Raw genomic sequence first — 14453 nt, 5'->3', positions numbered from 1 at the left:
AATTGTTTTTACAATTTGACCTCTCCCTTCCAACCTGCTCACTGTCCCAAGAAATGATTTATTACACCACAGCTATCAGTTGCTTAATGTGCTTGAAAATTATCACGTTCATGAGATAGATGTCATGACATCACATTGCAATTAACTGGTATAAATTTTAGATTGCCATAACTATTCGCCATTTGTTTTTTCCACTTCCACTCTTTTTTCTCATACCCCTCTATTTTTCACATGCAGACAATGTTTCTAATATGAATTAATAATATAATTTGTTTAAACTATATGATTTATAAGTTGTATCTTAATAAGATCAAAATGTTTATTGTAGTTTGCCTTATTTACCCTTAGTGTCCTGTAATTTCCAATCAGATTTGTTTCTGTTATGACGAGCAACACCTTAGACCTCTGAACTGGTCACTGATGGTTTTGCCACCAAAAAGAGTCCTTCAAACTGGTCCACACTGCATAGCTGCTAGTCTCCGTCCGAAAGAAGGTTTTACTATGCTAGTTTACTGTGTGAACAAAGAAATGTCAGTGGCACAGACGAGTTCTATTTTAGAAAGACGTTCTCATGTGCTGAAACTATAAATCTAAGGATTTTCTTCTTTCTTCTGTCAGCCAGTTAACTCACTCTCTCTCTTTTCTTCTTCTAGCAGTATGTCTTTTTCAGTGGGCATAAGAGACTAACAGCTGTGTGTTTGGTTATTTTTGATGGCAAAGTGTCATTATACTCAGGCTTATAAATTATCTAGCTGTGATGGTATATATTAAAGGGATTTAATTATTATTTATTCAAAACTGGTAAGAAATTGGGCACAATTACATTGTTATCTTATTTCAGATGTCTCTCAAATTAGCGACAATCCTGGAAGATTTTCACCTCTGCTTAAACTATGCACAGAAGTCTTACAGCTGTGTAGAGAACTAATAGGTCAAACGCATGGATTAAAGGGTCCGATTACCAATGTCATTAAGGAATTTGAATTAATTTATGCATGATTCTTCAAAGATTGCATAAATTATACACATTTATTAAATATGCAAAGTGTATAATTTTTTTTATTATTATTGTAATGCAATCATACATAAAGTTGCCTTTTGATTAAAAGTTTTGATTTTTGTATATGGTAGTCAAACTATCATATTACTTTTGAAAAGTGATAACTGTGACTTGCAAAAGGACATCAGTTTTTCCCTTTAAGTTACTTTACATTTATAATAAAACTTTAATTTTCTTTGTCAGGTCATAACACCATATCACACCATAGGATCAGTGTTATTATTGTTAACTTTAAACTAATAGAAAAAGTTATCATCAATTTTAAATAAAATAAAAATATGAATTAGATATAAATATTAACTTAAAAAATGAACAATATAAATTAAAGCTAAATAGAAATATTAAAAAAGCACATAAAATCATTAAAACTTCAACTAAAGTTCAAACTGAAAATATAAACAAAAACGAATATAAAATGCTATACTAAATACTATATTAGTACATAAATAATTCTGAAATAAACACCACCGGATAGAGTTCAATGCTTATCCTGAATATTCTCATTTGTTAATATTCTAATATGTGTTTCAGAGTAGTGATGATTGTTTGAAATAGTTATTTTATTTTGAAGATAAGGAGGGACTACAGAAGCATGTCTGATGCGTGAGTATCTCCACCTTCATCAGTAATAACCAACTATTTTAATTATGATATCTGTCATGTGTCTCTATCAACATTGTCTTCTATCTATATGCTCCACTGGTTGCTTGAACCCAAGTCCCCAACCAAAGCCAAAACCCAAGATAACTTCAGCCCGCCGGCTGGGGTTGAAGGTGAGGGCCAACTCTAACAAAGGCACTTTATTTGCTACTTTTATGAGATTCTACATTCATACCAAAAGTGATCAATGTTTTTCCTTGACGTGATTACAATGGACCTGTCATCATGAAGATGAGGCTGCTGAGTACAGCAATGGAAATGCTGATAGTAGAGAAGCAGGATAAAGAGAAGGAGAGGGAGCAAGTGCTGAGTGAAAGAATTCCTCCCATCAAACTTTCTGGCCTGTCAGTAAAGGAATTACAGTTACAATTAAATCATTTAAATGGATCATTGAACACCATTTATACAACTTAAAGGGATAGTTAACCCCCCAAAAATGAAAACTCTGTCATCTTTACTCACCCTGACCCTCATAACCTTCGCAGAGCACAAAGGCAAAGCAATTGTCCCCTCAACTTTTGCATTGCCCCAAGAAACTTTCCATTAGTTTGCAAAGAATGTAAAAGTTTTGTGAGAGATTGTTTTTTTTCACCATGTTTTTAGGGCTTTATTCTAGCCATCTCATATTCTTTTCCTTTTAGAAACTTATATGACATTTTTTTATTTTGTGAAACCTAACAATTTATTTAGCAGAATGTCCAAGCTGCACTTTTTATTGGTTCCCATTATTTATTATAGGCTATACAATGTATTACTCTACAGCTGGGATTTCCAAACTTTTTTTGTTAGCTGAACCCCCTTTGACTTAAAGCATTTAGGCTACTTGAAGAACCCTCTCAGATCTTAAGTTAACATTTTATTGTATTTAATAGCACAGGCATTTTTCAATGTTGCTTGGATGCAATGATTTTTCGAAAACATATAACATATTAAATTTGAGTGTTTTATTTTAAAATTAGCCTATTTATTTAGTTTAAGTTTACTTTAAATATAATATATATATATATAATTTAATACATTTCTTAAAAAATACATCGCTTTTCATCAATTCGAACCACCTGAAGTTTCCTCATGAAGCCCAGTTTTGGAAATGCTCTACAGCAGCGGTTCCCAAACTTTTTTCCTTGCGCACCCCCTTCTATGTCCCAACCGGGTTGGCGCACCCCCAATCCCCACTTAATTTTTTTTTTTTTTTTTTTAAACGCAACAAAGCTTTGTTTTATTGTCATATAAAGACTCATGTTTTATCATGCTCAAATAACCAGAACACACATGACAATAACAACATAAACAAAGTTTCAATATAATGCAACAAAGCTACGCACAAGCTTCCACTTTTAACCCTTTCACACCAATGCGACCGTTATTTAGAATTTGTCACTTTAATGTTTCCATGGTGACGCGTCATTGCTTGTCACGGGACACAGCGCAACCACAACACAGCGCTGAATGAATGAGGATCTGCTTTTATGTCATTTTTCCTTTTTATCAAAAATATTCACAAATGTATTAGCTATAGCATGAAACACTGATATTCCGATTGTCAAATATGTGTAAGTGGACGCGTTGTGTTGTTTAAACGCCTTCATAACGATTGCGTTAGTTGAGCTGTATGCGCGATGGGCGACGTCATGTTAGTTTGTGCCACAGTTCAGAGAAGAATCGGATCTGTTGGATTTACAACACGTCAGTTTCTCCCCTTCTCACGAAATACATGAACGTAAGAGGCTGGTGAACTGGGAGAAGAATAGGGTAAAATGTGAAGCTACGTTCTACACAATGTGTATCTGATATGAATAAAACGTGTCATCTTATAATAAAAATGATTATTATTGCCTTATCCATAGATATCAGCAAAATCAAAATCATTGTTTTGCTAGTACTTATGTATATTTAAATGTCTGAAACTTAAAATAAACATTATGTGGTTGAAAACACTCAATAGTTGTGATATAGGCTATGACAGCACTGGCTAAGCGCCAGCCAACGCGCGAAAGCACATTTGAATTTAGAAGTTGATAACGTGTGCAGAGCAGTGTTTAGAAGAAGACAGCAGCTGCTGTCTTATACGTTTCTATTAAAAACTAACAAATAATAGTTTTTTTTATTTAAAATATAAGCGATTACAAAGGAAATGTTTACAGTTCATGTTTGTTTTTTTTTGTATGGAAAAAATCCCATTTAAAAAGACAGACCGCCATTGCATTTTTCCTCTCGCGCACCCCCTGGTGACAGCTCGCGTACCCCTGGGGGTGCGCGCACCACACTTTGGGAATCCCTGCTCTACAGCATGAAAACCAATGCATCCTAATAAGACAGGCTTCGAATCAAGTGTTACCACCATATTTGAGTTTGTTGACACTGTTTTGTGTGTAGAAACTTTGCAGGGATTTGCATCACAAGATTGATGTGATTGATGAGGAACGCTATGACATTGGCGTTAAGGTGGCCAAAAATGACAAAGAGGAAAGAAAAACATCAGCATTTGATAAACAGTTCTCAATGATGAAGCGTACTATTAGCACTGAATCGAACAGTTAGCTTAGCAGCTCGGTCAAAGGACTGCGTTATGGTGCAACATGTGTGGTCTGTGTTGATAAAGATACAGGAAATGAATCAGAAGATCTGATGAAGAGCAAGCTGAAGAGGCCTAACCTGAAGAGAGTGAAACTGTCGGCTGAACATTTGCTTGTGTTCTTCTGGGCTCCAAACACTCACAGTCAATTGACTTCAAAGCTAACCTGAAGACTGTGAAGAAAGAAGAGGAGAGTGTATGATAGAAGTAAAATATATCAAATAAATTAAACGGACAGCAGTGCTAATATTCATAATTGTGTCTCTACCTTGAATTCCCCAGAAAGAAGAGGTTACTGACTGGCGTAAGAATGTGGAGGCCATGTCAGGAATGGAGGGCAGAAAGAAGATGTTTACTGCTGGACAGACGTAAAACTAAAGGTACATAATAGGCGACCGGCTATAATGACTCCTCGTTTCGAACGAATCGTTTGAATGAGTGATTGACTCACTCTTTAAGACAATGATTTGCCGCCACCTACGGGCAGTTTTCGTTTCATTACATTTTTTTCTCCATAGTTTCATTTGCGGCTGATAAAATCACATCATTAGCCTTCATCCCGCATTGGCAAGAGAAATTAATTATGAAATCTTTATTCGTGGTGGACTGTGTACACATACCCTGTACTTAAGTGGAGAAGTCTACTTGAAGCAGAGATACACTAATAAAATATTAGGCCTACTCCAGTAAAAGTGAGGTTTCTAATGCGACACAAGTAAAATTAGTGCAGTGTCATTTATCATACAACTGCACCCGAAATTGCTTACAACAACAACAACAACAACAACAACAACAAAAATACTTAAAATAAGTGTGTCTTTTCACGTTAATTAAATTAAAACGATACTCTGATAGCCCTACATCTTTTTAATTTCCTTTCTTATACTATGGTGATATGAAGTAGCCGAGTAACATTTTGTGAATCATTTAATTCATAATCCATTCCTCTTCCTGAAGACCTGCTGTGGATAAATACATATTTGTTTAAATGTTGTTCATGAGTTAGCCTAAATACCAGCTTATAGCAAAACAATCATTTCAGGGACATTGCCAGATACAGGGTAATGTTTTTTTTTATTTTATTATAATGAAGGCCTTGTGAAACTGCACAGCTTTTCCAGTTCATATAGATTTGAATGACAGACTACGAACACATTAGAGCCAATCAGAGTAGGCATGGGGCGGAGTGACACATGTAGCCCCGCCCTTTTCTGTAAGTTGCAGCCAGATGTACTTGTCTTGAAAGCTTTTTGCAGCACTTCGTTATCGAAAAGCCAAGTTCTAAACTTTAAAATCGGAGTGGCTTAAGTGTAAAACATTTCCTCTTGATGTTGCCTTTTCATATTCACACTGTATTAAATCTATTCTCAGATTTGTATTCCTTTGCTCTCATGGCCATGGTTTCTGTCCAAGGTGTTCGCTGAGGGGCTGAGAGAGTGACGAAGATTGAATGTTGATCTTGTTTTCGGTCGTGATTGTACTGAGGATTATGGTAGAACGCGTTTATAAATAGACTGTTTTGTGAAATAAGAGTTAACAATGTTATATGCGATTGTAATGGATAATGGTAGATAGAATGCGTTTATAAATAGACTGTTTGTGTGAAATAAGAGTTAACAATGTTATAGGCTTATGTGATTGTAATGGATTATGGTAGATAGAATGCATTTATAAATAGACTGTTTGTGTGAAATAAGAGTTAACCATGTTAAATAGCTATACCAGAGACAAAGTAATAGTCCTATAGACTAACAAAATATAAAATAAAAATATATGTATTTTGTTTCATCATTTTATTTTATATATTTTATTGCATAAACATCTCTCTAGATATGCAGGGTAACAATTTACAATAAGGATCAGTTAACGTTAGTAAATGCATTAATAACATTAAATGAGCAATACATTTGTTACAGTCTTTCTTTATTAACTTTAGTTTATAAAAATAAAATTGTTAGCTATTTATTGTTAGCCTTCATGTTACCTCAGGTCCAATAAATAGTATTAACAAATACAACAACTTTAGATTTTTCATTGTTAGTTCATTAACTAATTAACAAATGTCGTTAACTACTGTTAACAAATTGAACCTTATTGTAAAGTGTTACCATGTACTGATACAGTACTGACCTTGAATGCCGAAAAGAGAATCTGATCAGTAAATCCAAATTTAATGTTTTTTACACTATTGTTTTTCAAATTAAAAGCACTTTCTACACATTTTGTCATATTTAATACAGCTGCAGTTCTTCTTTTGAACTATTGATGGCAGCCTGCAACAACATATATCAGGAAGAAGAAAAACCCAGAATGTCAGTCTATTATGCTTAAGGTCCCTTATTGATGGTTGTGAAAATATCATTCATGTCGCCTATAAAATATATACATTAAAATATATTATTTCAGATCTGAATTATTAATAGAATTTAGGAAAATATGACAATATCATGTAATATTCCTACATAAAATGTCTTCACAAATTGTTTGAATGTCCCTTTCAAATAGGATATGATAGGATTATTAACCTTTTCCTGTAAAGTCTTGATATGTGCCTATCAAACTGTTCTTTTCCCAAGATATACAGTACAAACTGTATGAAAAGAACAAACTCCAAAGTACAGTATACTCCAAAAAGAACAATTGTACATGAAACTTAAATTTAGTTCAGATTAAATTGGATAAGACCAGTGTTGGGGAAAGTTACTTTTAAAAGTTATGTTACAATATTGCGTTACTCCATAAAAAGGTAACTAATTGCGTTATGCAAAGTTATGTGTTACATTACTTTTGCGTTACTTTTTATCACCTGGAATGGGCTTGCTTTTTTGTATTTTAATAACAAAAAAAATTATATTTTTGGCAAGTGGCCCTTTCACACCAAAAGTGAAATGAATAAGCCTCAGACTTCAGCAATAAAAACAATAAAAAGAAACACAAATGTGGTGTTAATCTGAAGTCATTTGTGCTTATTAGTATGGTTGAATTGGATAATTGAAGGCCAGCAGCAAAAACATTAGTTATTGGCAAAATTCTGAATTTGCATTTCACTGTTTTTATTTATTTTGAGGAATACTGAATCTGTTTTTGTGCAAGTGAGATGAGTAAATGTATGTTCACATTTAATCTAAAAATACAATATTTCTCTGAACATGGGGATAATGGGAAAACAAAGTAACTAGTAACTACTTGTTGTAAATTTAAAAGTAATGCATTACTAGTTACTTGAAAAAAGTAATCTGATTACATAACCCTCAACATTGGATAAGACAATGCGTACACCGGACACATATAGTCTCATTAATCCTGGAGTATTGTTGTGCTCACCCTTAGTCTACATAACATAAAGTGCATTTCAGCACCAGCTGCTCTGAAGACTGGGATGCGAAGCATTTGACAATGATAATGGTGCGGACAGTGGTCTATTTTAGTGAGCATCAGAATCTATAAATCTGCTGTGTTTCTTCCCTTTGGCCAAAACAAAGTCATACTTCCATCATCTGAGAGGTAAGGACCTTCAGGTTATGACAACTTGTAGTTATTAATGCGTATAAGATAGAACAGTAGTTGTAGATTTCTTAGCTTCTTACCTTTTTCTCATAGACATTACATCAGAATGTTCCTTGTTTTTAGGAAGTCTATTTTTAATATTGTTTTAGATTTTTGGACCTGAACACAAGTCTTCTTTTTCTTTTCATTTGTTAAACCTCCAGGAAAAAACAAAGGCACTAACATGTCTGAAGCAACGTAAGTATTTTAGGAACTTTTTATTATTATTATTCAAATATTATGTTATGGAAATGATAAAATAATAAATATCAGATAGAAATTATACATCCATTTATATGTTAAATATATGTGTTTTCTTTCCTGGCTCTATCTGTGTCAGTCCGGTGAGTATTTAAACACTGTATTTAATTCCAGTATTATTATATAAGATAGCAGCTGGCAGGGTCACAATGTTGTTCATTTCATATCGGCTCTCTTCTTCAGAAAAAGCCCAAGATTTCAGCATCTCGGCGGTTATTTTTAAAGGTTAGTATCTATTTATTTGTATAATCATTTTATGTATGAATATATTTTAAAGCAACTACCATGATGTAGCCTACATATGAATGGCTATGCATCCTCATTTTAATGCATTGCAGACCAAAATACTGAAGAAGGCCAGCACACTGCTGGCGGAGGAGAAGGAACAGAAAAAGATTGAGCGAGAGCAAACGCTCAGTGAGAGAGCTCCTCCTATCAAACTGTCTGGAATGTCCATACAGGACCTACAGGTTGCTATTCTTTAGTCATTTGTCAGAATTCCTTTGACAATGTTCTTTCTTACATGCTGATGCTCTGCTTACAGAATCTGTGCAAAGACCTTCATCAAAAGATTGATGTTGTTGATGAGGAACGATATGACATTGAATCTAAAGTTGGCAAACATGATAAGGAGGTACTTTCTTTTTGCATTAAAACTGCGTTAAAAATACCTAAACGTAAAAGCATTAACTGATGCATTCATTTACATTGCTGCTTTTGGTATAGATTGCAGAATTAAACCACAAAATCTTTGAGCTGAAGGGTAAAATGAAGAGACCTGCCCTGAAGAGAGTGAGGGTGTCTGCGGATGCCATGCTGGGGGCTCTGCTAGGTGCCAGACACAAGGAATCCATCGACTTTAAAGCTAACCTCAAGACTGTGAAGAAGGAGGAGGAAAAGGTAATACATTTAATCAACACATCTATCAATATCCTACTTAGACTTTATGGATTCAGTGCTTTTTTGTTTGTTACTTCATCAATAATCATATAATAATAAATAATAATTTTGAAATAAAATGTATATGTATTGTTTTATTTTATTATTTATTCAGTATTAACAATGTATTGCACTTTTAATGTGCACTCTCTATAGCTCAAGAAAACATGACGTTGTTGTAAATACAAGTAATAACAGTTAAAAAATATGCATTTACTTGTAATCCACACAGAAAGAGGAAGTGACCGACTGGCGTAAAAATGTGGATGCCATGTCAGGCATGGAGGGCAGGAAGAAGCTGTTTGCGGGACCAACTTCTTAATAATTTATTTATCATTAATTATTTCACATATTAAATCCAATGTGAAGTAAAGGCTATTTAAACACCAACATTTAACTGCTATTTAATTGTGGTTTTGTGTTTGTTTTATTCCACAAACAGCTGGATGAATTAAAAAAACAAGAGAAAGAAATTCACAAAGCAGCTGTGCTATTGTTATAACCACAGTTATCAATTCAAATAGCCTATTAAAACATTATGTGCTTTATGACACATATAAAACATTTATTTATGTTAATATAATTGCATTTGTCATTATATAATAATGTTTATATTGTAACGAGATGTATATGTGATCAGATGTGTGAATATTGAGGAACAATAAAGCTTTCACTGTTTTCACAGTTATTTCAAGGTTTTCTGACTGGTATTGCTGCTCTGTAAGAGTTTTCTGGCAGCAAATACCACTTTCTCGTATGATATATTCAAGAACTTCTAACACATGATTTGAAATAAAGTAACTGGGCCTACCTGATAAATTAGGTGAATAAGGTTGTAATCATTATATACAAATTACTCCTTTATTAAAATGAACTACGGTTCTATTTGGATATGACGTCATCAACCTCAAAATAACGGCAGTTCCGATTCGCCACTGTCCGCTTAAACACGTGGAGAATCCTTTTTACAGTCTATGGGAGAATCACGCATAGAGGAGAATCTTGTGGAGAATCACGCATTTGATTGGATGAAAGATGTGTCACTCAATCCTCCTCGCGTTTTGTTCGTTGATGCTGCTTGCTGATAGTTCCTGTTGCAAGGCTGTATAGCTTCTCTGGGCTGGGCGGTTTCTAATCTGAAGGTGAGCATGTAGTAATTCATAGTCATTTTCAATGCTCACAGCTTCTTTCATCTTCACTTAGATTTATGATTAATATAAGCACGTTTTTGCGTGCACGGTACGATTTCATTATTATGACATTCTAGCAGGCTAGTTCAGTTGTGTTCTAGTGTTGTCATACAGCAGTTTGATCGCTAACGTTACTGGGTTTCATTTTTAGGTCGCTATTTAGATGCTTCTACATTTTATACTGCGAACGAAAGTTTTTTTTTTTCTATTTAGCGTTTAAATATTAGAGTTGGTCAGAGCTGGTTAGACCATTTATTAAATTAGCATTGACATTTAGTTCATGACCCTTAACCTTTCAGTTCTGTTCTCCAGATAGATAGATGCAGGGTGACTATATTTAAGTTTGTTATATTTAAAGTTAAATGTCATTCTACAAGTAACTGGAACTCATTATCATGTTTTATTGCATGTACATACTGTAGTAAATAAGTATATTATGGCCATATTTTAATTATATAGCGCTTTTTTTTTTACAGATTTTTTTTCAAAAGCAGCTTTACAGAAAACCATGTTAAAGGGTATATTGCAGGTTAGAGGACCCAACGAGTCAATGTATAGAAAAATAATGTAGGAACTAGATTTTCTTTAAAATATAAATACGCTAAAGAAGCTACTGGAGTCGTTTTTGTGAGAACATTTTACTTCCGCGTCTGAAAATGGGCGTGACGTAACGGGCGGGAGAGCAGGTCAGGTGTCTTGGTGAGAGAGACCAGTGTTTGTTTATAGATGTATACACGTTCGCTAACGATATACACTGTGCTCACAATATTGTACAGATTATTACCATCGTATATCAGGCCAGCAGACATGATCATGTTTAGGGTGTATAGGCCTACTATTAAATGTATAAAAACTATACTTGAGTATATTTGTATTGTACTAAAAACATACTCAAGTACATTTTTAATACATATTTTTTTTACCTGGGTTATAACATAAACAGAAAATTAAAGATTTGAATATTTAAACAATCAGTTGCCTCTATTTAGGGCATGACTAAGTTACATATATCACACTATTTGATGCCATTGGTACAGTATAAGACGATCAATATTCTTGCTTCGGCATCCCATATTAAACTCCATCATATCGCCGGGATGATAATCCTCCGATCTGAAGTGAACGCTACACACGACCGCGTTTCTCGAAGCCGATGCGGAAGAGAAATCCCCTCTCTTCACCTGCACAAACCGCACCAGGCACGAAAGACAGCACCATCCTTTTTCTTGTTAGGAAACCTGTGGACTCGATGTCCAGACAGGCCGGAGTTTTTGCAACCTCCACAAACACAATAATTTACCATGACGATGATAAATTGAAATACAAAAACTACCGAAAACACACTGACTGACGACCGCCCTTACTGAATACCAGCCTACTCTGCACTGAGCCGAGGCTGAGGCTCCCTAGCGTGACGTAAAATGACGCGATGTTGAAATAAAAGCCGTTTTTACGAGCAGTCAAAGAAACGCTCACTTTATCTACTAAATTAGTGCCCTTATGTCGTTTTAAAACATTTTAAATCCTGCATTAACTTTTCTTATGGTATTTTCATACAAGGTTATATATTAATTTAGTTTTTTTTTTTTACCTGCAATATGCTCTTTAATGTTAATAATATTTTGATGGGCTAGTTCTTTAATTACTCACCCTCATGTCGCACAATATAATTACCACTTTCGAGGCCCAAAGGTAGTAAAGACATTGTTAAAATAGTCCATGTGACTACAGTGGTTCAACCTTAATTTTATGAAGCGACGAGAATGCTTATTGTGCGCTAAAAACAAACAAAAATAACGACTTTATTCAACAATTTCTTCTCTTCCAAGAAATTGTTGAATAAAGTCAACATCATTAATCGAATCATTCGCAGATTCGAGCTGGGCAATAATTTTTTTGACATTCATAATCAAGCAGTTGAGATTTGTCATAGAGTATATATCAGCATGTGCATCTCTTTCAGGCTTCCATACTGCCTTTTCTGGATGTCCAAACACAAACTCTTCCTGCTCCGGCATGGGGAGGGGTCCTGGAACAAGGAGAACCGCTTCTGCAGCTGGGTTGACCAGAAACTGAGCGAGAACGGGGTGGTGGAAGCCCAAGAATGCGGCAGGCTCCTGAAAAAGCACGGGTATCGATTCGACCAGGTTTTTACCTCCTTACTGAGCCGTTCCATCCAGACAGCCTGGTTGGTGCTGGAGGCCATGGGAGAAGAGTGGGTCCCAGTCACAAAATCCTGGAGGTTAAACGAACGGCATTACGGTGCCCTGATCGGCCTCAATCGGGCCGAGATGGCGCTGAAACATGGCGAGGAACGGGTTAAACTGTGGAGGCGTAGCTATGATATCACGCCGCCCCCCATTCATGAGTCACATCCCTATTACGCTGAAATTTACAATGACCGCCGATATAGTACGTGTGACGTTCCGAAAGAGGAACTGCCCACAGCGGAAAGTCTGAAGGAAGTGCTGGACAGACTTCTTCCTTACTGGAATGATGTCATTGTACCTGTGATCAAGAGTGGCCAAACGATCCTCATCTCTGGACACGGCAACAGCTGCAGGGCTTTGCTTAAACATTTGGAAGGTGAAAAATAAATATTTTTGTCAGTGTGCTTTTTTTAAACAGTTTTTATACCAGCAGGAGCATAAAAAAAAATAAAAAAAATTCTGTTGTCACTTACCTTCATGTTGTTCCCTAATGTTAATTCTTCTGTGGAACACAAAATAAGATATTTTGTCCATATAGTGAAAGTCAGTGGCATCTGGTGTTCATTATATGAACAAATACACATGAAACATTCTTAAAAATATCTTACTTTGAAAATGATGCTGAAAATTCAGTTTTGCATCACAGGAATAAATTACATTTTGAAATATATTCAAATTGAGAACCGTAAAATTGTAAGAAAACAGTATTTCACCATTTTACTGTATTTTAATGAAATGCAGCCTTGTGAGCCACAAGAGACTTCTTTCAAAAACATTTTAAAAATCTTACAGACCCCAAACTTTTGAACATTAGTGTACCATATAGGCCTTCAGTAAATCCTAAACATTCAAATGCACGTTATAAAAACACTAAATTGCTCTTAATCCTGTTTTTATTTAATATTCTATCATTTTCATAGCTCGTTTTTAAACATTATTAATAATAAAGCATAGAAAGTGGACAGTAATACCAATAAAGTTGGTATTAAAACATAAACCTAAAATAATTGAATATGCTAATTAATGTACATGCTTTTGCTGTGTTTCTCAACAGATATATCGGAAACAGACATTGTCAATGTAACGCTGCCCACGGGAGTTCCCGTCTTACTGGAGATGGATGAAAATCTCCGACCGGTCAAGCCACGCCAGCTCCTGGGCGACCAGGCCAAAATTCAGGCGGCCATCAAAAAGGTGGAGGATCAAGGGAAGGTTATTGCAGAAAATAAATAAGGGTTTTCTTGAGGAAAATGTCAGAATCTTCAGATAGGAATTGTTCACACCGAAAGATCATTAGTCGTTCAGTATGTCCTGAAGCACTGTCCGAGGTAGGCGTTCTGTTTAGAGTGGTACTTTAAGAGTCTAGAAGAGATATATGTCAATATTTTGAATTCAGGCAATGGTTACTTATCCCAAATGCAGACTTGCTGCATATATTTTGTCACAGCAGGAGATCTGTAGACCAAATAATGAAGTAGATACTGATATAACATTATTTTTTAAATGATCATTTAATGTGGTGTTATTTTTTGTTAACTCTTGTATTTGAGCCTGTTATTTTTATCAATGGATTTTAGGCCACAGAAAACCAGTGCCTTCCTTTGGGTAAAAATAGCATCCATTAGTTGTTTTCTAATAGAATTTGTTATTGTAGGTCAATACAAATATTTAACAAATTCTGTATTTAAAAAAAAAAAAATATATATATATATCAGTAAAATCAGTAATGTTCTGAAATATTACAAGTTAAAATAACTGCTTACTATAATATAATGTGAATTTTCAGTATCATTACTCTAGTCTTCTTCAGTGTCACATGATCCTTTCAAGAAACATGTCTTATTCATCTTGCTAAAAACAGTTGTGCTGCTTAGTATATTTTTGTGGAAATTGTGACACAGGATTCTCTGATAAATATAAAGTTAAAAAAAAAAGAACAACATTTACTTGAAATATAATTTTTTTTTAACATTATTATATTTAGTGTCACTTTTGACCAATTTAATGTGTCA

General features: G+C 34.6%; 2 protein-coding genes and 1 pseudogene across 2 annotated transcripts; all 3 read left to right on the top strand.

The window, feature by feature from the left end:
* Positions 1-1945: 1945 nt before the first annotated feature.
* On the top strand, positions 1946-4667 carry LOC130104483 (troponin I, slow skeletal muscle-like; annotated as a pseudogene).
* Positions 4668-7905: 3238 nt separating this feature from the next.
* LOC130104488 (troponin I, cardiac muscle-like) lies at positions 7906-9514 on the top strand. Its single transcript, XM_056271048.1, has 6 exons — positions 7906-8043; positions 8286-8327; positions 8441-8572; positions 8647-8736; positions 8829-9002; positions 9274-9514. Exons 3-6 carry the CDS (start codon positions 8552-8554, stop codon positions 9361-9363), a joined length of 375 nt encoding a protein of 124 aa, XP_056127023.1. The 5' UTR covers positions 7906-8043; positions 8286-8327; positions 8441-8551; the 3' UTR covers positions 9364-9514.
* A 606-nt stretch (positions 9515-10120) lies between these two features.
* On the top strand, positions 10121-14145 carry bpgm (2,3-bisphosphoglycerate mutase). The gene is made up of 3 exons (XM_056271038.1): positions 10121-10183; positions 12195-12817; positions 13496-14145. Exons 2-3 carry the CDS (start codon positions 12217-12219, stop codon positions 13672-13674), a joined length of 780 nt encoding a protein of 259 aa, XP_056127013.1. The 5' UTR covers positions 10121-10183; positions 12195-12216; the 3' UTR covers positions 13675-14145.
* The last annotated feature ends 308 nt before the right edge of the window (positions 14146-14453 follow it).

Source organism: Rhinichthys klamathensis, unplaced genomic scaffold, assembly GCF_029890125.1.
Source record: "Rhinichthys klamathensis goyatoka isolate OS25496 unplaced genomic scaffold, OSU_Roscu_1.1 h1tg000310l_1, whole genome shotgun sequence".
In the NCBI taxonomy this organism is placed as follows: Eukaryota; Metazoa; Chordata; class Actinopteri; order Cypriniformes; family Leuciscidae; genus Rhinichthys; species Rhinichthys klamathensis.
Note: the sequence above shows the minus strand (reverse complement) of the source record. Positions and strands in the feature narration are given on the sequence as shown.

Coding starts and splice junctions, on each gene's coding strand:
- bpgm (XM_056271038.1), top strand. CDS start 12,217: ATGTCCAAACACAAACTCTTCCTGCTCCGGCATGGGGAGGGGTCCTGG. Junction 12,818..13,495: donor TTTGCTTAAACATTTGGAAG/GTGAAAAATAAA, acceptor GTTTCTCAACAG/ATATATCGGAAACAGACATT.
- LOC130104488 (XM_056271048.1), top strand. CDS start 8,552: ATGTCCATACAGGACCTACAG. Junction 8,573..8,646: donor TGTCCATACAGGACCTACAG/GTTGCTATTCTT, acceptor CTCTGCTTACAG/AATCTGTGCAAAGACCTTCA. Junction 8,737..8,828: donor TTGGCAAACATGATAAGGAG/GTACTTTCTTTT, acceptor CTTTTGGTATAG/ATTGCAGAATTAAACCACAA.